General features: G+C 39.4%; 2 protein-coding genes and 1 long non-coding RNA gene across 5 annotated transcripts in view; 1 reads left to right on the top strand and 2 right to left on the bottom strand.

The window, feature by feature from the left end:
- Positions 1 to 12,716, bottom strand: part of alcama (activated leukocyte cell adhesion molecule a) — a 55,206-nt gene extending 42,490 nt beyond the window's left edge. For all 3 annotated transcript variants that reach the window (XM_023404774.2, XM_023404772.2, XM_087173560.1), the window contains exon 1: positions 12,388 to 12,716. In XM_023404774.2, the coding sequence (XP_023260542.1) occupies positions 12,388 to 12,445 (58 nt within the window). In that variant the 5' untranslated portion in view covers positions 12,446 to 12,716. The remainder of the gene's footprint in view (positions 1 to 12,387) is intronic.
- Position 12,717: 1 nt separating this feature from the next.
- LOC147819188 (uncharacterized) lies at positions 12,718 to 14,279 on the top strand. The gene is made up of 2 exons (XR_015437166.1): positions 12,718 to 12,945; positions 13,389 to 14,279. It is a non-coding gene; the product is annotated as an uncharacterized LOC147819188 (long non-coding RNA).
- A 5,415-nt stretch (positions 14,280 to 19,694) lies between these two features.
- Positions 19,695 to 24,009, bottom strand: LOC111653936 (zona pellucida-like domain-containing protein 1). The gene is made up of 10 exons (XM_023404688.2): positions 23,823 to 24,009; positions 23,291 to 23,511; positions 23,013 to 23,197; positions 22,280 to 22,352; positions 21,750 to 21,847; positions 21,512 to 21,592; positions 21,268 to 21,436; positions 21,067 to 21,163; positions 20,595 to 20,615; positions 19,695 to 20,011 (listed from the first exon to the last, which is right to left on the bottom strand). Exons 1-10 carry the CDS (start codon positions 23,929 to 23,931, stop codon positions 19,881 to 19,883), a joined length of 1,185 nt encoding a protein of 394 aa, XP_023260456.1. The 5' UTR covers positions 23,932 to 24,009; the 3' UTR covers positions 19,695 to 19,880.
- Positions 24,010 to 24,920: the final 911 nt, after the last annotated feature.

Raw genomic sequence — 24,920 nt, 5'->3', positions numbered from 1 at the left:
ATACTTCGGTACCAAGTCGATGTCATATGGCAAAAAACAGGACGGTACCCTTTTTTTCGTGGTATCGAAGGCACCGAAAAGTACCAACATGTGATGAGATTGATAGTCACTCTCTTAGGAAAGTAACATAAGATTGACATCGTATTTAGGGAGGCAGTTGAATGAACGTTCATCATGCCCGCTTGCGCATCAGGTCTTCTTGTGCACAAGCAGGATGTCATTAACTGTATGAGCAACTTTTCTCATGGTGCAAAAGTGTACCTCCAAAGTGACAGTAATCTACCAAAAACATGTGTAAAATAACATTAACACTAATTACTGCATCACTGGCAACATTTGAGTGACTCGGAACACATTTAAGCAGTTTCTTTGGAAAATGCTCTGCCTCTGCCAAAGGGAGGATGAGGAACGTCCACTACTAGGCTGCAGTGTAGCCGCAATAACAAATGGAAGATGGCAACAACTTCAGGCAAACAACTTGGTCTAGCTGCAGCACCTTGGCTCGTCGAAAGAAAAAGCCAGAAGAGTCGCATATGGAAATATTTTGCTTTCGAGGCGGATGATGAGGGGTTGTTTATAGACCCGCAAAAGCCCGTATGTAAACGGTGCCTTCACACTTTCCAAACCACAGTTGAAATGCTGTTCAATAAAAGTTTTACTGCTTATATTTTAGCAAAGTATTGTTTACTTTAAATACTTGAAGGCTACATGCCACTATTCTTTTTTGCAGTGTCAAAAGTTGTTTCATTTTATTATATCTATTATTTCCAGTGATGATGACAGGTTGATTATAGACCCGCAAAAGCCCGTGTGTAAACGGTGCCTTCGCACTTTCCAAACCACAGTTGAAATAAAAGTCATAGCATACCATTGCCGATCAAGCCGCACGTTTTCATATATATATATATATATTATTTGGGCTTTCTCAAAGCTACGGGACTAGTCCTGGAGAAATTTTGAATGTGACTGCTGCTTGGTGAATGTACTTCACTCGCACACGTTTCAATCTGTACAAAGGACATTACTTTTGTCTCATTCATGTTGTAGAGACTTATCCTGACACTGATCTGGCCAAAATGACCTCACAATGATGGTTTTTAACCAAAATTGTCTTCACAATTATAAAAAGAACCACACATCAACATGCACACACAAGTAATGCAATACACCATGTTGATTTATCTTAGAGTTACTCTCATACCTGAGTTAAAAGGCAAAAAACAGTAAAAGATCTAAAAATCTAAAAATAGTCAATGAAGGTTGGGAATTGTGGGACATTGAAAGAGTTTGTCTGAATCTTTTTGAGGAAAATTTTCAGGGATGGCAGTTAGAGTTCGCAGATAGCTCCAGTTAGTGAGTGGAGCTGTCCCGAAAGTAAGACGGCAGACATCGCTGAAGATGTAATAAATATCACAATCCTCTACGCTGAAGTTACAACAACACCACACCGAGCAAGCGAGAGAGAGGAAGAGAGAGAGAAGCTAGTGCTGCCCAGATACTACGTTAGTAGCACTTGCCTGTGTGTGTGCATGTTTGTCCACGTGTGTGCATTTGTGTGGCTGTGTTTGCCCGTCCTTTACATGCCCACTCTTGTATACATTTATTTATAATTGCCACACACAGCACATTAAGCTATTCCCAGCCAAAAGTACCTATTATTAAAAGTACCTATCTGAAACTCAACAGTATCTATGTACCTTAGTTTCTCTGTGCTGTGAGGTCTATTCTGAACTTCACTGCAGGACATGGTGAAAATGAATAAAATGCACAGGTACACAGGTTTCCTGTCTGTGCCTCCACTATCCCTAACCAATAAAGCTAAAGTGGCCTACAACAATCTAAAAAAGATAAGCAGCTAAAACCTTCCAGTAATTACCACTAAAAGGCAATGTGACGTCACACCCATGTAATGAATAGAAATATATTCTATAAACCCGTTTGTATTTTCATTCATGCAGCATCCTCACTTTTTATTTTACAGCATTCTCACTTACAGCTAAGACTCGTGACTTGTGTGTATGAGCTGAGACAGTGGAGGTGGGGTCTGCTCTGTTCAGGACTCTGTTCAGTGCTCAAGTTGGAATTTTGCCCTTGAGCACTAAACCACAATTGTCTTTCATGATCAGCCCCTAAGATCCGTGCAAGTTTTAACTCGGCCAAAAATATCTGAATCTGAAATCTCCAGGCGGAAAGAACATACAGTTCTACTCAATACAACTGGCTCATTCCCAAAATTATTCATCATTCCTACAGGTTGCAATTAGGGCTGGGTGATAGAAGGATTGCAATAGCTACTGTGAAATTATTTTCCTCGATAGAAACATTAAAAATGTTCGATAAAGGTTTGATATAATTAATTTCCATGCTTATAACAAACCCACAAATTAATCACGAACAGCCAATCATGTCACAGGAATAGAGGTCTGCATTGCACAAGTCAGGATGCACAGTGAGAGGTATAAATGCAGGCCAGCATGTGATATTATTTACAGACGCATGAAGTGGCTGACGGGCGTTAAGTTTGAGCGGAGTAAGCAATTAAGCCGAAATAAGCAACAGTGCAGAAAAAACAGAACGCAGCTCAAAGGACAAAGATATCGTCAACAAGAGAGACCACTCAACTTCAGTAGTTTGGAGATATTTTGGCTATTTACAGTCCGAAAAAAAAACAGAGCAATGTGCACTTAAAACTGTGCCTGAGACATGTCCCATCAAAGACAACACCACAATTTTGTTTCATCATTTGAAACAATATCCCCCGTTAGAACACACAGAAAGTAAGAAATTACCGGCCCAAACAAGTATTAGTGGACCCTCGATGAGCGCCACGCCAGTACCCAGTGCAAATCTTCTTTGTCAATTATTTTTATTTTTTATTTTGCAGACTGAGCCATGTTACATGTGTGCTGTATCGCACTGTAGAACTTAATTTTCTATTTACTTTGTTGAGTAAAAAGGACTGAAAAGGATTTGGATTTTAATAATGCATATTTTATCATATGTTGAATGTCTGTACCTCAGAGTTTTTAAATGTTCTGCTGTTTGGCAAGTGTTTGTCACATTCTGACTAAATAGAACAGTTTAAAACCACGTTTGATGTCTGGTATCTCCAACTTCACTCAGGAGCAAAAATCAGTCTTTAAACCTGAAAGAAAGAAAGATGTGGCATTTATCGTGATAAATATTGATATCGACTTATATGGAAATTTTTATCACGATAACAGTTATGGCCATATTGCCCAGCCCCAGTTGCAGTTTAGTCAGAATATACTTTATGTTGTGACTGAGTCTGTATTTGCAGCAAATCCTGCGCAACTAAGGTCCTTAGGCCATATATTTATTTATTTTGCACATGATTAACTGAATACAATAAGCATCACAGTCAACAAGCCTATCAGAGCGACATCAGGCTTCTTGACTGCATCAAAACATCTCTCTTCAAAGCTGCGTGTCACACCTCAAGTCTTAAGAGTAAAATAGAGGTCAGAAAAGCAAAGCTGAAAAGCCTCAAGTTATCTACCCAGCATTTTGGGCTTATTTGCATCCTCAGAAGAAGAAATATTTGACAGTTCGTTTGCAGGTAGATGCTCACTTTGCTTGATTCACCAATCCCAAGGGTTTTTCCTGCATAGAGAATTGGGAGGTGGCCGCCTCTCGGTACTCGGTACGTTTGTAACTGCAATTGCGGCTATATGCCACTACAGCAATGTACTGGCGCTGTATGGTAATCCGTGCATCAGGCAGAGCCATCTGAAATTGCCAAAGAAGAAGAATACAAATGCACTAGATTTTCTGCCTGCGGAAGGAGGCATCGACCTGATTTTGCGGCTCTTCAAACAGGTGAAGGGGGTTGCCACCCGTCCTGTGAAATATGGGACCGTCGTTGTATTGAATCAATATAGGACACCTCCATCTCCCGACAAAATTACTTGTTTTCTCTGTACTCTATGGATTTGAATCAATACGGGATATAAGTTGTATTTTCATTCATGTTATGTCCTGTGGATGTGCTGTGGATAATGTAATGTCAAGTAAAACCAAACCAGTTGCCCCCCCCCACCCCCCCCCCCCCTTTCAGCAAAAGTGTTAAAAGGTGAAGAAATGTCAGAGTGACTGACTCATGAGCTGCTGCTGCTACATGCTGCTGTTGAGTTAAGTGTTGTCTCATAGAGAAGGTAGACCAGTGTGAAATACCTGAGTGTTGTACTATTCGAAGAGACAGCTTGATGGTAGTGGGTGTTATCTCTGACTGGTCCCTAGGAGATCACTCTGGTATTTCCTCAATAAGACCAACAGAGCTTCCATGGTTCCTATCCAGTCCCAAAGTTAAAATTAAACTTTAATACCCCTGGCATCAGAGAGAACATCAGGGTCTGGTCTTGCTTTGGCCTTACTCTAGACTGTAGAAGAACAATAAACTACAACATTACATTAGGTCATTCATAAACACTAGATCTGATGCCCTTTCATTTGACAGACAAACTTTAAGAGTGACAGAACAAACTTATTCAGAACACGCAGTGGCTGGAGAGATAATGATAATGATAATGAAAATATAAATATTGTGGCGACCCAGCTCAACAGCATCACGTGAAGCATCATGTTGTACCACCAACTGCTTCACAAGCAATGAGGTGGCTGTGTTTAAAACCAAAACCCTGGGCTTCAAGCTGCATAAGGTATAGGATTACCAACACAAACAGCGTTGGAGGGACAACAGCAAAATACAGCCTCAAAGGAGGGACGGTATTGTATAGACATCACAAATCTTGTGTTATGGATGGCAAAATGCCTCATTAATTCTACAGTATAGTGGCCTTTATGAATATTTTGTGCGCTTTTAATTTTAAGGTTCTGATATAAATATGTGTGTGTGTGTGTGTGTGTGTGTGTGTGTGTGTGTGTGTGTGTGTGTGTGTGTGTGTAACATTGTTTTGTTAAAGAAATCTTGCTTGCGGGGTTAAACATTTACCAGATAAAAAGTATAGTTTATGCTGAGATGACAAATCTTTCATGCTCAGTATCTCACAACCGCATTTGCTCAGACAGAATTTTGCAGTTGTCCAAGCTCACAGTGCAGCAATTTGAAAACAGAGGAAGAAAATCAAACAGATGCTTTAATATCGATGCTTTTTCTTTTCAAAGTGACCTTAACTGAGTCAGATCTGAAGACACTAGCTGCGTCTGACATTCTGTTCCTACTGATATTGTTCTCTGTCAGGGCCACAGTACACTAGAAACACAATTAAAAAAAGATGAATCTAGGCTTTCCTCCCATCACAGCCCAAGGTCAGGACTTTCAGTTCCTCCTTCTTCAAATTCACATCTGTCTTAACTCCACAGATACTGCTGCAGGTAGTAGGGATGGGACCGTTCGGTTCGCTTGTCTCGGTTCGGGGCATGTGTGCATTGTTCAGTTAAGGGTATTTACAAAAAAGCCTTGCGCCAGTAACCCAGGGAAGTTTTGTTAATGCTAGCAGCAACATGTCCAATATGTTGGTTCACCTACGGAGACATCACCCCAGTGTGTCAATTGACAGCAAGTCGAGTTGAGAGTCAGGTAGGAAAGAACAGCTTCTACTCGCTGCAGCTTTTAAACAGCCTTATGAAGGCTTTATGAAGAGACACTATGAGAAATTGTCAAAGAGTTGTCCGACACAGCCTACATAGCTCTTACTACTGATGGATGGACCTCCAGGACCACTAAAGTGTCCTAACCGTGACTACCCATTACATTACTTCGGAGTGGGAGATGAAAAGCTCCATTTTGAAGACCTGCCCCCTTTTGCTGTACCAAAATCTCACCTAGCTTTAACCTAAGACTGTCACAATGATGTACCTAATATCAAACTGCCTCATTCTTTCAGCTTTTGCATGACATGTCCTAAACTGCTGAATGGACTGAGCCCTTCTGAAATGAGGAAAATGAGACGTATGTTTATGCAGCTGAACCCTCCTCTGATTTGTTGTTAGTGACCCCATGCATCGAGGTTCATTTATCGTTTTTGCAGTGGTTAGACAACCAACAGTGGGTGTTTTACCCCTCTCTAGAAAAACAACACCGGGAATAAAGTACAGAGCATTTTCAATTTTCTTCCCTTGACCTATTTGCATTTACTGTTCCTGTCTCTGAAGGAACAGTAAATTTGTTTTTTTTTTTTTAGGAGTGCTATATTTCAAAGATTTGTCTAAGCTTTGCTTTGTTTTTGTATTCAAAAGAAAAAAAACTGTCATTTTGGCAACTGGTTTGAAAGTTTCGCTACATCTCATGCTCATCTCTGTACAACCCAAAAAGTAAGACAAAGTATTTGACAATAAAAGACATAAGAAATTATTCATCATGTCTTCAGTAACATATTCATATACAGTATATACATATATAATGGAATATGAAGCTGCATTGCCAGCTGTCGTTCAAACCCTTGCAGGCTCATTCAAGTCAATCCAAAGCAACAACATTATTTTGAAGCTGACAAAGAATCCAAGAGCTGAAATACTGGAGAAGTATTTATTAACTGATGTAAGGTAGTGGACACTTCAGCTGGAAGTGGCTTAATACAAACATGGTGATTTACAACTTTATTGCTTTCATCAAACATTTGGAAGCTTCAGGGGAAAACACAAGATGAATGCTTGCTTTGTGAAGCCACTCATGCGCCAATTAAAAGTGGCTAACAATGTCAACATGACCCACTTTCTTAGCCACTACTCTGTCAGCCAGGCAGAAGCTTCAACACACACTCCACACACACGCCTGTATAGCATTAGTCCAAAACTCAGTGCTGTGACCTCTGCCCCCCAGGCATGCTGGTACTCTACCTTCATATACAATGTGTAACACAATCCTTTGGCATGCAGAGAAATGCTCCCCCGTCAAATCCAACTGCTTTTAAGAGGATCAGGACTAGTCTGCAGAAATGATATATTATTATATGTTGTTATAGAAGCTGTAGTAAGTCGAAGATCAGACCTCTCACTGAGAAATCTAAATGTCCATTGCCAGAGTGACCATCCTGTTTTAATCTTTTTTTTTTTTTTTTTTTAATGCCACACTTGTTATGACCAGCTTAAAAACAGATATGATTTAGGCTGATAAAATGTGTATGTTTATTAGAAATGGCCTGCATTTCTTAGCAGCTAATCAAGCAGCTAATCAAGTATTGAATGTGGTAACTTGTATATTTTCATTTTTAGCTCAACAGAGCCGAGCTGACCTGTACTTCTCAGGAATGCAGGTCAAACAACAAGTCAAATGCTTGTGTCTAAAATATCAGGCCTACTCACGCTTATAAATATGCAGGTCTGTGTGTTCAGCTCAAAGAAAACCTGGTGTTTTCACACTGCTCCATTGTTGAACATGTATGTCGCTATTATGCTGTTCAGTCTGCATTTGTCAGCTTAAAATTAATTTATCTTTCTCATGTGCCTTGGCTAAATAGCTGATTATGTGATCAAGACAGCAGGCCAGACTATTTTACCCTTTCATCCAAGATGTATCAGTGGACTGACAGCTAACTTACTAGTCCACTAATCCTGAGACCTCCATTTCTTCACGAACTCAGGCACAGAGCCTGAATGCACCACTATTCTGTGCAAAGTCTATACTATGTTCGAAAACTTAAAAGTTAATTTTACCAATGAAACGTAATATGGGCTCAACAGCCAAATGTAGTCAAATCTTCAGGGAGGGAAACACCGCTAAATGCTAAAGGTATTATTGCTTTTTCTCCTCAGTGGATAATTTTAGGGGGCACGACCAACTCCATCCGGCTAACCGACATTGAAGGTTGCAAAAATTACCACTGTTTATAAAACAACAATCACAGGTCTTTTCCGTCCTCAGCATCAGAGTTCAAGGTTCATGTTTGTACAGAATATGAGCGAAGATTCATCAGATTGATGAGTGTATCTGTCCCTGACGGTGGCCAATCTAACAGTCTGTTCCACCCTTAACATATACTACATGTTGGCTAATGTATTCAGCAACTACAAAGTGAGCAGCACATTGTAAAATACATTTATTTTCTTATCTTTTATTTAAAGCTTCTCTAACAGAGCTTCTTAGTGGTTCTCTCTGCGCTGAATGGCTAGGGTTTCTGGGTAGGAACAACCTCTTATCTACATAATTAATAGACTTTCTGAGCACACAATGCTCACTCCAAATGTAACTCAGCCATTCAGGACCCTATCCACACACATGTACACACACACACACACACACACACACACACAGCATCAGCAAATACAAATATGTGAGAAAAAAAATCTTTGACCAACTATTTAAAATATTACAATCCTGTTTTACTTTAAATGTTATGTGCAGTAGGGAGTGTGGTTTCAGGGGGGGGGTTAAGAAAGTGGATTTAACTCTAATAGAAAGTAACATCTCAGCTCATCTCACGACTGAAATATCTTCATGAACAGCTGCCAAATCCTGTTGCTAATGTGGCACAGGTTCCTATACAACCAGTACCACGATTAATATGCCTAAAGCCAAACGGCCCATGCCGAGCACATCAGCTGACACTCTGGGCGGCCCTGGCGATGGGGTGACAACAGGTGCATTTGACATCAATTTCACCTGATTTTATGTAATGTAATGTAAAGCCAAAGCTCATGATTTATGTGCTCACACTGTACTGTCCGATCAACAGCCACAACCTGAGTGCTCACACTGTACACGTAAAAACGGCCCCTCGGACTGGCTATTGACTAGGCTGGTTTGTTTTTTAGCAACAATTCTAAAGAGGCAGAGGAAGCGTGCTGCCTTGATAATTTGCGTAGTCCTGTTTGCCGAAACGTAAAAAAAGGAGGATTCATCCGACCGACCAACGGTCGTTCAGGAGCAGATGATCGGTCCTCAGTCCCCCCTGTACACTGCACATCAAATGACGCCCGACGAAGATGAAATTTGGCCATGAAAATGAAAATCAGGTCAAAAACCAGCTAAAATCGTACAGAGTATCCGCAGCTTAAGTGTTGGTTCAGGCACGGTGGCGCTTTAAAAGTATAATTCTTCTTTACGCTGTCGTGGTGCTTTAGTGTAAAAAAAGGGTTTGTGCTCTGCTACACCAACTTCCCCTACCAAAACCCCCAGCTTGTGGCTTCCTAGTACTGTCTTTTCTTCATCTCACCTGTAAATGCTGCCTCCTTAACTTCTGCTTTTGATACAGCCATGTTTCCCTGGACCTGTAACATGACGTTCACCATGAAACTATTAAAGAAATGAGAACAATCTGACACTCACCACAGAGGGAAAATGCTAATGGTGAGTCATACTCGTTCATGTGAGTACAATGTGTGTGTGTGTGTGTGTGTGTGTGTGTGTGTGTGTGTGTGTGTGTGTGTGTGTGTGTGTGTGTGTGAGTGTCTATGTGTATGTTAGCACGTGTGTGTGTGTGTGTGTGGGTTTACCCATGATGTCATTTAGTTTCACTTTCGAGTGCTTCTCATTCTTATACTGATGCTGCTGCTTGTTCTTGGACCTTTGGGTGAGTAAGGTGAATTTTTTGTTGTGCGAGTTTGGGAAATTCCACTGACCTGACCAACACACAGCCTGATGATATGCTTCTGACCTTGACAAAAAGGGACCAGGAGGGCAAATCTTCCAATGAATCATATATATTTCAGGTGGTCTTTGCTCTCAGCAATTTAACAAATTACCTTTGCTAAAGGCAAGATAAACTGTTGTGAGTGGTTGTCTCATTGCCCTTTGTCATACAACAACAAAGCCTGGCAAGGCTGAAAAACACAATAGATCTCTGCAGTGGACAGATCCCTGATACCCTACTATTGTAGTAGCTACACATCTCCTGGATGCTTGATCCTCTTGCTGCCTCAACCTATTTGTACCAACAACATTTATTTTGAACATTTCTCCTGAGTGGTGATAATATCATCATAGAGCTTTCTCAACTTTTTAAGATGACATCACTGTTGGAGGGGGAAGCCTTGTTTCTCCCAAATTTCTCCTTTTCAGAAGTTAAATAAAACACCCTTACATTTATCTAGATCACATTCACAGATTATTTCACCAGCAGCTCATGGGAGGTGGACTTGTCTTAACCTATAGAGGAACCTTCTAGACCTCTGTACCCTTTTACATCACAATAGCCTCATGGGCTGTTTTGAGACACACCTGAACCCCACCCCCCACTCCAAAATCCCCCGCCCATCAACCCCCGCCACAATCTTCACAAATTCACCCACCATCCCTCCCGTCCCCCAACCAAGGTATTTTCCCTCAAGAAAAAAGACCAGCAGTTTCACATGTCGGGGCAGATAGAGCATTTCAAAACCATCCTGTCCCCCAAGCAACTTAAAGTGCAACTGCATACCACAACTATTAGCATATCTGACTGAGCAGTTTTGACCCTATTTTTTAGTTAATTTAAGAGATCGGTTTGGTTGACGGGAGCGTCACCTGTGTATTTATAATACATACAGAGGTGAAGCTCCCCTCAACAAGCTTCATCATTCAGTACTTAGCTACATGAACTTCATCAACATCCACCAGTGTGTTTAAAAGCATTTTATGGTAAGCCCTGAAACTCCCCTATTATCTACAGGAGGCACTGTTAGTAACACTCTTAAATACAAAATACCTAAAAATACCTCTGTCATGAGCTAGTGTTATACTTTCTGCATCCGTGACCATGCGAGGGTCTGCTAGGGTCCAGGCTACTTAAATTTCATCCACAGGGGGTTGCACATGAGGCCCTGTGCGGACGTCCAGGTACCCTCTAATATGTTGTGTCCACCACTACTACAAGGCACCAACTGCACATGTGCTCCTCCAAGTTAACTCCGAGAGGACTGGAAGTATCATAAGAACAACTATATAAGCAAGGGAGCATATTCAAGACCTTAAAATGCCTTTCTCTGTCACTAATGATGGCTGTTTACTGTTCATCTACACATTTGTTTTCAACACACTTTGCTGTAACCCCTCATATTTCTGCTGGCAGCTTACCACTCTAAAGTCACCCTGAAAAACCTTCCTTGGCTTCAAACATCAGAGTTTGAAAGTCCCTTTGAAAAAATTCCCTCTTTGATGTGAAGAAAGCTACAGATCCAGCTGGAAACTGACTTCAGTTGCTATCTACTCTGCGGATATCTGTCATTATGTGGATGATAAATATGGATTTCAGAATGAAGGAAATGTGACCAAAAATAAATGAATAAAACAAAATATGAATTCCCTTCTCCTGTGAAGTTACTGATCGAGAGACAGGCCAGATAGCATCTAGTGATGGAGACGGAGCCCCTGGCTGTGTCACCTCATCCCCCTCCATCCCTCCAAAACACATGAGGCAATCAAACAAGCTGCCTGTCCTCCAGTCGCTTTGACAAAGAACAGCCCCGTGAACAGCAAGAGGTGGCCAGTGATGCAGATTCAACTCAGAGATAAGAGTTGAGAAGAAAAAACACATTATCATACACATTATACATTTATTCAGACTTATCCTGCCATGCCAGTGGTGTCAGTGGTGCTGATAGTTTAGTGAGTCTGAACTCTTTCAAAGCCCAGCCCTTGTTTTCTCACCAAGACAAGCCACAATCAGCCTCAGAAATGATACAGGCCTAAAACACTGAGTCCCAAAATAGAGCTTCACAGACCCCAGGGGTCTCTTTAAAGTATGATGAATATTCAATTTCTCTATCAAAGTACTACTATTCCACGCAATAAGAAAGAAGAAAGAAAGAAAGAGTGACAATCTCACACACACACAGAGGCAAACTAACATACACAAACAGAGGCATGGGTACTAAATTTGAACAACCATATCCCTTATTACAAGCAAATGACCTTTCCAACCCAGGAAGTCAGAAGGGGAACCTGGGCTTTGTTTGGTTGGCAGGGAGTTGGTTTTATTAAAAAGGAAGGCTGGTGGAAGGTAAACCATCTGCAACTTAGTTATTAGTCAGTTACAGGAATGGATTTACTCAGTAGTCAATGTTAACAAAAGTTATTATGAACTCATAGGTATACTCATATGATAAGTTAATATGAGGGTGAAGTCTATTCAAAACACTTTTTTTTTAAATGATAAATGGCTGCATTGTTATTTAGGGGAAAACCGTCGAAACCAATGATGGATTTTTCAACGTGTCAGGTACATTTTATTCGGTCAGTGTAGTATATGAATATGAATTAGTATGAATAAGCCCGTGTATTAGTATTACACAGTTACTAAATAAGAGTGGTAACTTCAGGTGTAAGGTGCTGGAACCTGCAGGTTTTTATATTACAGCTAAGCGGTATCTTTGTTAGTAGTAAAAAACACATGACATGGCTACGGTATTGCCTGTCTGTGTAAAAACCACATGAGAAGAGCTCAGCCTCTTCCCGAAACCTTTTCCTATAACATCATGAACATAGCTTACCTTGGAGAAGCGTCCCGGTGCTCACGAAGACCAGTAACAGGGAAGCAGCCGAATCCATCCTTATAAAGTAGCTTTCAGCGTTGGTGGATATCTCTGGTGAACTTCAAGAAATGAGGAGCTGAAGTCGGTCTGAGCTGAACAAATAAATCCCACAGATATGCCACTCTTGTCTTGAGCGGCGGAAAGTCCGAAACATACCAAAGTAGGCTACGTCTCTCAGTGAGACAGCGCAGGTGACACAGCGAGTGACGACAGGGGAGGAGGAGGAGGGAGTTCTCCGGGGCTTTTGCTTGCTGCCAGAAAATGGCCACTCCGTTTGCGTGTGAAGGTCAGCAAAATAAGGGAAAGGCTACAGCCAAAAGCAGAACTACATCATCTTTTCTTATTTCAGAGCCACACCGCCTGATATGCCGTTGCGGAAGCATAGAGCTTTGGGGCATTCACGAAACAGAACAACGATACGCTACAACAACCTCTGTCAAAAGCGTGGCATTCACACATTACACAGTCTGCAATAAACCGACACAATCAGTATGTTGGAACAAAGTGGAGCCTTAGGTAAGACATGCAGGCTGAGTCAATTCAACTTTAGAATGGCAAGCTCGAAAATTTTCATTTCAATAAGTGTCTGTTAAGTGTTGTAATTTGATGGCGCCCTTACTCCCTGTATTATGGTATAATGATATACTGCACTCCTGTATTTTATAAGGTTTACGGTACGTACAGTACATGATGTCACCACGCTCCCAGTGAGCGCCAGTTGCTCTGTGTGAGCCATGATGATGAGAGGACAACACAACCGTCCGCATCAGTGCGCACTTTATCATTAAATAAATATGCTAAGACGCAAAAGATGATCCGAGTATGTTCTGCTTATCCTCCATACACAGTAGAGGACTGCGCACTCCAATAAAAACCTTAACAGTGTCTTTTTTAACCAGTGTAAGATGGGCTTTGCAGTTGATTGTAAGTTTTTGTTTTTTTTATGCCTTTATTGATAGCATTGTAGAGAGAGACAGGGAATGGGGAGGCAGAGAGAGGAGGAATGACATGCAGTAAAGGGCCGACTGCAGCGAGGACTGTAGCCTCTACATATGCTGCGCCTGCTCAACCCACTGCGCCACTCGACGCCCCGCTGATCGTAAGTTTTATTGTAAATTGGCAACTATCTCCACTGAACAAACTAGACCAGAAGCTTGTAGGACTTTCTTTTGAATTTCCAACACTGATGTTGTACAACGTTGTTTGGATGAAAGTGTAGAAACTGGAAAGAGCTTCATCATAAGAGAGACTGAGGACATAGTAAACTTTGAAAAGTTTAAAAAGCAGCCACGACAGAGCCAGAGCTTTCTGGTCCACAACAATGAAGAATCTTTGGATTTTTTTCTTTTGCTCACTGATGCTGAGGTGCACATCAAAAACACAATTAAAAACATTACAAATATTAAGCAGAAATATGGTCGAATGTCATAAGAACAACAACAACACAGTTTTTTGGAGACATTAAAACTTACATGTCCATTTTTTGATTATGGATCTTGAAGATATGGAAAAAGGGTCACAATTCCCAGTGCATAACAGGTCTGCATGCTAGTTGTCTGGAATCCTCCTTTTATTTATTAAAAAGAACATAAAGACCTTAAGACCTGCCTCTAATAAAAGTCTGTTACATTCTGCAGTTGGAAGTAAATAATGGCTTAACTATTGTGGATCCCAGACAGAGGCTTTGTTCTGTGTGAGAGATAAAATAAGAAAGATAGTCTGTCTCAGGGCGCCCAGTGGCTCTTTGCTGCATGTCATCCTCTCTCTAACGCTCCCCAAATTTTCCAGTCTTTCTTTCAATATGACTGAAATAAAGGCAAAAGCCTGAATAAATAACTTGAAAAAAGAGACATAGTCCGTTGTCTAATTTTCTTTTTGACTTATCATTTTAAAATAAATATTGATTTTATGACCATAGGCAGTCCAGCCATATACTAGATTTTGACCTAGTCTTTTTCTTCTATGCCTCGCGATTGCCTTAATAGCACTCAATACATTTCACAATATTTGTTAGCTAATTTCTCACTACATGGTGGCGCTATCACCACCATTTTTATGTAGGTGAAGCGCTGAAGTATGGTGAAGCAGTTCAACAAGTTTCAGTCTTGTAGCCTTTATAGTATTTGAGATATTAGCAACATACTTTAGCATGAGATAGCAGATGCCAGACAGAGTGAAAAATTTCACTTAGTGAACATTTAGTATTAGCTAATACAAGGTGTTATGTCACTGATAATCAAACCAGATTATTTATTGTATTCTATTGTGGACATAAAATGATACCGCCAAAACCTGAAACCAGTCTTAGAAAATTTCACTTAACTTTTACAGTACACAATCATGGACTGTGGACTTTTGGACACTGACTTACTGAACTATTGATTATAATTACCTAACAAAATACCCTGTTATTTAGTCAACACTTTAAGTTACATATTTATATTTTCTTTCAGTCAATATATTATTGTGCCTCCCATAAGATCTTTCCAGGTTAGACTCTAGTAGAAAAACATAGCATATTACCTGACTTATCCTTTGCTTAATTATTAGGTTGTTACTGTATTTTCAAACTAGCTCTAATTAGTAACCACAATAAATTGCAGAATTACTTCAGATGTTTTACTGGAGGCTCTGACTTAAATATCTCTGTAATGACTAAATTACACATGACACATATTCATTCTGATTATATGTAAACGATGTGTGAACATTGAACACTTAACAATTTCTACTCCCAGTAAAACATGAGCAAATGTAATTCCTGCACAAGGACTGTAGCTTCTGCTTGGTAGAAGCCTTTGTTCACTGATAATAACCAGGACCCTAAGGTGCTGTTTGCATTTGTTGCAGTTGTATTCCACAGTTGCCATAAGTTTACATAAAGTCTGTAGCCATGTTCCATGTGCCTTTGACATGTAACCTGCAACAGTTTAGATACACAGCATGAGCAAACAGGACCCAAATACATACTCTACTACTACAGCTGTGTCCCAGTTCAGAGTTCAGATCTGAAGGCCTGAGTGAAACTGACCTAATGAGATAGTCCAGCTTCACAGAGACCAAACTATTTGTGCATTTACAAGTCATTGAGATAAACTGAATTACCCTGTGTGCAACCAATGTATCGAGGATTGCAGAAGGATACCTCTCTCAGGAAAGCATTTAGAATGGGATAGAATTTTGACCTGTTACAGTCCATTTTCACAGCAGACATTTTGACTCATCATCATTAATAATCACACCACTCTGTTCTGCTGTCTCACTGAACCATGACAGAGTAACAGTGGACCAGCATGCTCAATACCAGGATGCTGAAAAAAGTCATTCAAATGATTATTTCTACCTGTGCTTTTCCTACTCTGACACGTTATAATGTCAGCTGTGAAAAAGGTCAGGAAATGTACACTTTTACAGGAGGTATAAAAGGCCATTTATGATGACCAAGCTGTCACAGGAAAGCAAACACATCAGAGGATCAGCAAGTAATCCAGAGGCAACAACAGCCAGTCTTGCACCAACATATTGGAAACTGTGCCATTTATGTACTGGGGAGCTGATGGGCAAATGAAGAGCAGCTAACAACAAAAACAGTCAGGAGGGCAACAGAGGAGAGAAACTGACAGAGGACATCCAGTGGACAGGTGTGGTATGACTGGAAATTATTCCAGTTATTTCCTGTTAATATGTTTATTGTATACTGCACCAAACATCTTGTAAGTAAAAAACTACCTGGCAATGAACCTTATTTTCTGCCTTCTTGATGATGTCATCATCCCTTCCTCACGCTGCTGTAGCCTAACACCCATGTATCATGCAGTATCCCCTTGCCTTTATATTTTTATAGGTAAATGAAAACATAGTGTTTGTGTTTTCTATCAACAATTTTTACTATAAACAATAAATGCACATGTACATGATAAATTATAAGGAACTTGGGGAAAAGAACATGATTAACTGGACAAGGGCGAAGAGGTGAGACGCTGCCCCCTATGGAGGCGGAGCAAGTAGCACGATCTTACAACAACCAATAAAACTAGAGATGATTTTCATTTTTAATTTAAATCCCCAAGAGAATGCTTTAATTAAATAATTAACCAATTTCATTTAAAAAATTGAAATTCAATTAACAGATGGGGGGTATTGCAAGTATATTAATAAGTCTATGGGTAGTGTTGTATTAGAAGCATAGTTATACAGCAGGTGACGGATTATAGACACTGTCTGAGCAGAAACAAATGAAAAGGTTCCTCCTACTGGTTCAACTGAAGAATTACACTAAAAGAAAATATTGTGTTGACATGAAACACTGAATATCCTTTTAATAAAAGATTTATGTGAGTATTTAGATATTATGTAATAATAATGATAACAACTAAACTGTTACTATTTTTTTGTGTGTGTGTGGGAGAGAGAGAGAGTCTGTTTGTCTCTGTGTAAAACAGAGAGAGAGAGGTGTACTCTCACTGCTGCCCACTTCTGCTTGTTGGAAAGTTCAAAGTCTCAATTATCCGCTTGTCATCCTCTCTGATACAACAGCCCGACTTCTCCCCCTCTCCCTGTCAGTAACAGCATCTTGCTGATGGAGTTTCCCTTTGAATCCAAGGTGCAGTTTTCAGCAGAACTGAAAAGGAAATTCCAGCCTATTATTTTCAGGCACAGTCAAACAAAGCTCGTCATGTACTGTAGATGAAAGTCAAACACAGAGCAAGTACAAGCACCTGGTTGGCTGAGGTTAGATCCAGCTTCAAAACACAGAGCCTCAAGGGTGAACTGGCAGCAATTGAAGGTAACTATACACTTAAGACAAGTGTTACCTGTTACTAATTACCCTGTTAAAATGTAATAAGTACTTATTACATTTGATCACTTCTTTCAGCATGATTAATTTAGACTGTTAGTGCCCTGTAGAACCTTTGCAACCCGAGGACCTCTCCAAGTTAAATGAATGAATGAAGTTAGTGAGTGTTATTATCTCACACCTGTCACCTGTCTGACCAATGTCATACATAGATATGCCAACAGAAGGAGTTCCTGCTTGGCCAAAAGGTGCAAAGCAACAGAGTGAATCTTATATTCTACATATCAGCTTTTTTACCAAAAAGAATATATTCAGCTGTGACCCCTTTGTAATCACCAACATTTTGATTAGTAACTCTAATTAAATTAGAAATGTTTTCGCAGTAACTGTAACAGTTTACTATTACATTTATTTTGTTAATAAATTACATAATCATGTTACATGTAATGAGTTACTCCCCAGCATGACTTCAGACTGTTATATTTCAAAGGTGCATCCCTGCAGAAGAGTTGTCTTCCCTACATTTTGCTTATATGTGACAGCAGCTGACTGCACAATCTTCACTGAAACTGGGATTCATGTGTAGGCTACTGCTATAAATGTGACCCAGTATCTCTTTTGTCCCAGCACTGCAACTTAAGAAAACACATACACACATACAAACTCACTGGAAATGTTTTGTTTTTTGATCCATTCTGAGTAAAAACTGTGAAAATCCAGGAGATCAGCAGTTTCAGAAACACTGAAACCAGCCCGTCTGACACCAACAATCATGTCACGGTCAAAGTCACAGAGATCACATTTTTCTCCAGATGTTTGATATGATGTGGTTCCCCTTCAGACACATTTTAAAATATGTAAAAATATTGTCTAATGTAGTTTCCCCTTATCAAAAGAAGGGGCTGGAAGTACATCTATGCTTACTTCAAATGAGGAGTTGAAATGATGTCGTTTGTTAGCTTGTAACTGGCAGTGGCTGACACTGTTAGTGGTTGTGCTAATACAAACTCTTACTCCCTGTACTGACAAGGTTTCAGGTTTTTTTTTTTTTTATGTATTCTGTTTTATTTTTATTTTTATTATCTCTCTCAGTGCTCATGACAAGGTCTCCCCATAGTTGTCACCATCTGTTACCGTCATATCAGTTGCACTAGAACAAGCAGCATAAAACTCCCAGCACTCAAACACTTTTAACATTGCACATTGTTCGGCATTTACTGATAATTGTGGCTCAAGACGATGGCACAATCTCAATTTAGATTTGATTATCAAAGGTACTTCAATTTCCACTCATCATCATGATCATTTTTGTTTGCATTCAGTATTTCTCATCAAAACACACTGGGTGTATCCAAGTGTTGAATGCATTTCCTTCCTCATAGAACAAAGGCAGGAGCTGTTTTAAAAATGTTTTCATACCTGCTTTAGTTACATTTACCTGTCATTTCCTCTTTTTAATCGGTGCATTCATCTGATATTCATTACAGCCCCTGCGTTGGCCTCTTCAGCCTGCAGAAATGTAAATGATGTGCATCCTTGTGCATGTGTGTGAACAACGTGGGAACCAAATGAAGTCATCAAATATCAAAGAAATTGAGTACCTGAAAGTGCAATACTGCGGATCAACTACCAGTGTGGTGATCTTTAGGTCTTTTCACCACAGCTTCCCCACTTTGTTTGTTTGAGCAGCTGTTTTTGACAGAGTGATATTCAATTTCCATCCTCCCCCCATTCCCAAAAATGAAACCAGTTTATTCATTGTATGTGACATTTTTTTTTGTTAATGAGTTCTCACAAAGGTCAAGTTAAAGATCAGATTGTATAGAAAGAGTCCGGTTTCAGTGATATGTAAACCTCCATTGTGGTCTTAGGTCTGTTGTGCAACTAGATACATAATCTATAGACATCTGCTTCAAATAGTTGGGATTCAGTGAGGTCACTGACAAACACAGATGAGGATGAATATATGTTCTCAATCATTATGACTTCAAGTTTGTAACATCATTCATAGCTGCAATTTAAAGAAAATCTTGGACAATATATAGCAACACACACAGATACACACAAAAGATACAACTCCAAAAATATACTTTTAGAGCAGGACACATCATGATCAACTTTTTATTCTCCATTTTGTGTCTTGTTCTACTCGCTTTCTAATTGACTGGACACAAAAATGTTTTATGAAACAAACACTCTCAAAACTCTCCACATTCTTTCATGTCAAACAACCCTTCAACATTAAATGATAAAACTCTGTAGAACACAATATGCATGATAGTTTCTTCATAGATTTGTACTAGTACATTGGTTTTCATTGATAAAATATCAACATTGCCTAAATAATGTTATTACACTCACTACAAACTAGTGATAAAAAACTAGAGATACAGTTCTTCTTAAGCTTCACTTCAGCTTTTCATCAGCATTGTAGAATTTCTACTACAAGCATCTCTTTGTGCAGAGGCTCTTCCTCTTGCCTTTACATTTAAAGTTAGTCTATACAGCACATTTCTAGAATAACTGCAGCCATACAAAAAGACCACTAAACCACAGATGTAAATGCTACATGAGAAAACAAACACATGAACCACACCAATTCATCCCGCAGTGTAGCCTGTATGAAATGCTGCACACAGGTAGCTGCTCCTCTTCAGAAGTGTCTGAGCCTCCTGTAGAGGATGGCTGCTGCTACTAGAACTACAACAACGACCACAGCGAGGACACCCACACCTATACTGAGACCGATCCTGGAGTCTGTGGCTGAGTCAGTGGCGGGCAAAGCTGCTAACAATACAACCAGAACACAAACATGGTCATCACACCTAACTTCACAAAGCATCATTTGTATACTCCATGAAACAAAGTGCAAATCAAATGAACTGTAATGCTAAACCTTAATGAAATAGAGCAAAGTGCAATAGATATAAATACAAAGTCTCTCTTGCACTTAGCGCTCTTTCGCATTTTTATTAATTTTTATGTCATTGTGTTGTTGTGTTGTCAGTGTGAAATGTATAGCTATACGTTTCCTCATTTTTTCGGGATGTTTTGTGTGAAGCAACTGTCTAGCTTTGTGTCAAATTGTTTGTCTTTCTGTGATTTTTTTATCCTAATTCATATAAAACAACGGACTGTAGCACTGTGCCAATGACAGATTTCCCTTGGGGACAATAAAGTTTACTCTAACTCTAACTCTATACAATCAGGCAGATATGGCAAAACTGGACAACTGATTGTCTCACTGTCACACTGATGGTGCTTAGATGGGATAAATTAAATATTTATATTGGTTATGGAATTTAAACATTTCATCATTTGGTAAACTAATAAGAAATATATTACATGGAATGAGAAAATATCATACCATCCTCCTTAGACGTCAGTGCTGAAAGAAAGAGAAAAAAAATCAATTAGTGTTTGTAATGACCATTTCTGAGCTGTGAAGAATAAGACTGTGCTCTTTTTCTTCTGCACAGACTTAGTTAAGGAGTTTGAGGTAAGCTTGCTTAAATAACATGTGTTCAGGGCTGGTAAGTTATACTGTAAATTACTTTTAGGAAACACAGTGACAGAAGGTATTGCCCAAACCAAAGCCTGTATGCAGATTCCTCTGAGATTTAAATATGTATTACATGATTTACAGAAGTGGCTTTATAGACAAGACATATATTACACATAACATATATATATATATATATATATATATATGTGACTTAAGAAGTCTGGATTGACAGTGAAGCCCATTGTTGTAGACTGTACATAACTGTGCATTGATATTAACTGTTGGTATGTAAAACTATCTTTTTATTTTTAATTTTATTGATTTGCTGACTTACAATTCTCATTCCTGGTGACAATGGGAAGAGAGGAGAGGGTGGTAGCCTCGGAAACACCAGTGGAACGAACGTCCCTTCTCCTCCTGTTGTTACATTGCTGTAGATTGTGCAAGAAATAATGTAACTGATAACTAAAGAATTTACAGTATTAAGGGGTAAAATGGGCTGAATGCATTTTTACATTAATGATCTTTGACTCACCTTAAAATCATTGCAGGTGCTGACCTCACAGAGCCTGGTGATACAGTGAAGGTAATAAGTGGACATTGTCTGGTTCTGCTGTTCAACGAACCTGAAGGCCGGGAAGGAGAAGCGGGCATGGTGACTGTCCCCATTCTCATGCATGGTGGTCATCTGGTCCTTAGAACACCTGTTTGATATCAAAAAAAAGGGTTGGCCTAACACAGAGATCCACTTTCCTCTACACTGAGATTTGATGACTTACGAGACAAAAAGATTGAAGAAAGTGGAGTTTGCGGGTTGAGGAGAGATGGAGGCGTAGCATCTGTCCATGAGGACGTGGTACCTGGTGGGAGAAGAGCAATGGTATTAATGTACTTGTTTTTCTTCTGATAAGACATTTAAGACCATCTACTAATTCTGTGTAGTTTCATTTTGTTCCAGGAGCAGGAAAATGTGAGATTCAATAATGTGTTGCATGAAATTTGTGAGCAGGCTCTTACTGAGCGGTCAGGTTGGCTGCTTGGACCTGGACATAGACATTGGTCCTCAGCTCTAATCCCAGCTGTGGTATGACCAGAGGAGTGGTGTAATTGACATCCTGACAACAGAAATGTGTAGTTAGGCGTAACTTCTCGTTATTACTCACATTTTACAGTTTGTTTTTGGGAGGCTTGTTTGTTTTTGTTGGCAGATTCTGGTTTGTTTGGTATGTGATGTCATGTTTGCTGTGTTTTAATACAGAATTTACTTGATCTGAACTACAATGAATTGAATTCATCTGAACTGAATAGTATAAAATAAAATATATGTCTTTTGCACTTTATGTTATAGATTTGCATGAATGCCACTTTATTTAATGTCCGTAACAAAACAAACTGGATCATGTGGCTGTGAGGCAACAAGAAATACAACTTACTAAATGTTGACATAATCAGTTACACTAAGAAATTGTAGCTTGAATACAACAACAATGAATCAAAGCTGTGTTAGAAGAACAGATCTCACTATGAAACATCTAGTCTGCACTTACACTGAAGAGTTCCATGCTCAAAGTACTGATGAAGCTTCCATTGTTGTCCCTCACTGCAATGGAAGATGCTGACCTAAACAGGGTGGAGTTAACTGGATGAAAGACATTTGACTGTATCCTACATGTCACTGTACACCACAGGATTATTTCCACCAACACAGGAGAATAAGCTACTCTCAGTTTGAAAACCCGATCTTATTTACTGAGAGACTGAGATGAGGACATGAGCTAAACACATCCAAACAGTTTGGCTCGTTCATGTTTTATGTCGAACTGTTGGTTTTTTCAATTCCTCACAAAAGCAGAGAAAAAGATTTAAACATTAATGTTAATGTTTTTACTGTATGCTGTGGTGTGTACATGTAAATGAAATAGAATTTTGTTATAATCAATTTTCTTTGCTAATAGTAAAATAAAGAACTTCCCTTATTTTTAGAGGAGTGGTGTCTTGACCATACAGACAAGAAGGGACTAAGCAAAACTAGGCTGATATCACAATAACCACACTTCAAGAGGAAAAAGACTATCAATGTATTTGCTTACTTTTGTTTTTGATTAGGAAAAATTGTAAAATCTCTCAAAAACCAATTTATAAATATATGAAGCAGAACTTTCATAGAACACTCACCACCAGAATGGTCACAGACACAGTCTGGGTCCCCATCTAACAACATTTCCAGTTATATACAGTAAAAACAATAAGTCACTGGATGGATACAAGCAGGGATCTTACACGTCCACCTGGGTGTTGTTGATGAGATACTCCAGAGGGTAAGCACAGGAATAATAATATTTGAGCTCAGCGTTATAGGTAACTATTCCCGTAGTTGGATCATGGGAGTGCACCACACCACTGATATTAACCGTCTGGATGTTGGAGAAGTCAGCAAAGATCCCTGTGCCAGCTGCACTGGTGGTCTGGAGGCAACATTTACAGTAGAGTCAAGCACAGAGAAAAAAAGAGAGGATGCTTTGAGAAAACATATGGTTATCCCTCCATCCTCTACTAACCAGGAAGGTGCTGCCGCAAGCGTTGGTCATGTTGATGGGGAAGGTGAACCTGACAACAGGCTGGTTAGTAGATTCATCCAAGGTTCCTTGACACTCCGGGTTGTTGAATATGCGGTTGAGGAAGAGAAGAGACTCGTTGTAGCCAGTGTAGACAACAGGGCAGATTAGAATAGCCAGGCTAATCGAGGATGTGCCACATTCAACTGAAATGTCAGTGTTTTCTATAAGAGAGGGAAGGGTACATCACCAGGCTTTCTCTGCAAATGTCACTTGAAATCTTGGTCAATTAAAAACTAATTTCATGTCTGAAAGGAAAAAAAGCTAAATTCCAACTCTAAATCTACTATTTTAATTTTCCTGCTTTGTTTACATTTGTGGCAAAATTGCATTCATCTAGAGGTTCTGAGGTCAAAATAATATGCTTCTCATTAACCAAAGAGTAGAACATATAGAAAATGTCTTTTCATGACCTCCATAGAGAGATGAGACATAACATATACACATCAGAAAAAGCTGAAGCAGGCGTACCTACCTGGACGTCGAAGGTTATCTTGGCATGTTAATTGACTGCTTTTGGCCACCATGGATACCAGGAAGAGGAAGCTAAGAACGTTCATTTTTGCCTCTCTTGGTATAGACATACCTGTAATAGCAAAATATAAGGAAGAACCTTAAATTTCTGTATTGTAGTTATTGTTTTTACCTTAATTGGCACCCACTTTAACTGTCTCACTGTCGTTGTGTCTCTTGTGCCTATCTCCATAGAGCTGTTGGAGATTCTTATATATAGCTATGGCTCTTTGTTAGGATTGGATAGAAACAAGGTCAGTGTAGTTTTGTGTGTCCATCTTAACTTCACTGTATGGGAACAATTGTTTTGTAGAGGGAGTTCCATGGACAATACCTTGAAGGTATGGTCCATAGAACTCCCTGTACAAAAGAGTTAGTGAAACCCTACACAACGAGATTCCCTTAGAATGTTAACATGAGACTTCATGAAGTAAGTGTTAAATCACTGGGGACCACACTCAATACTTTGATGCCCTTTTAAGGTGAGAGTCTATTTTTTTAACAATAATGGCAATATCCTTTAGCAGGACCCAAAGATGATCCTGTAGGATAATTGCCTGTCTCAGCTGCTGTGTCCAAATTGGTCTGAAGACTTTTTTAAAATTGTTATTAGAAAATATGTTTTATTGGTTTTCAAAGTGTTTCCACATAGAGAAGTATACACGACATAAAAAACCCAACCATCCCCCAAATACAAAAGTGCATTATCCTCAAAAACATTGGTATAATACCACCCACCCACCCATAGGGTCACAAGTTAATGTACATATAGATGAAGAAGACAATGATCATAAGTAAATAATTATTAATTAAATTGAATTAAATTGGGGGAAAAAAAAGAAGAAAGAAAAAAGAAAAACAAACAGGGATGGGGGGAGGTTGGTCACTGCTGTAATAGGACATTATCAAGGGGTTCCTGAAGAGAGTCATAGAAGTCTAGAAAGGGCCTCCATATATTAACAAATGTTTGAAAGGGCCCTTTAAGTGTATATTTAATTTTTTCTAGCTTTAGGAAGTACATCACATCCTTGACCCAATGAGTGAAAGACAGAGGGTTTTG

This window comes from Seriola lalandi, unplaced genomic scaffold (genome assembly GCF_002814215.2).
Source record: "Seriola lalandi dorsalis isolate HSWRI2012SDOR001 ecotype SW California unplaced genomic scaffold, Sedor1 jcf7180002054256, whole genome shotgun sequence".
In the NCBI taxonomy this organism is placed as follows: domain Eukaryota; kingdom Metazoa; phylum Chordata; class Actinopteri; order Carangiformes; family Carangidae; genus Seriola; species Seriola lalandi.
Note: the sequence above shows the minus strand (reverse complement) of the source record. Positions and strands in the feature narration are given on the sequence as shown.

Coding starts and splice junctions, on each gene's coding strand:
- LOC111653936 (XM_023404688.2), bottom strand. CDS start 23,931: ATGTCTATACCAAGAGAGGCAAAAATGAACGTTCTTAGCTTCCTCTTC. Junction 22,353..23,012: donor AACAACACCCAGGTGGACGT/GTAAGATCCCTG, acceptor CACCCTGTTTAG/GTCAGCATCTTCCATTGCAG. Junction 21,593..21,749: donor GCAGCCAACCTGACCGCTCA/GTAAGAGCCTGC, acceptor TTCTCCCACCAG/GTACCACGTCCTCATGGACA.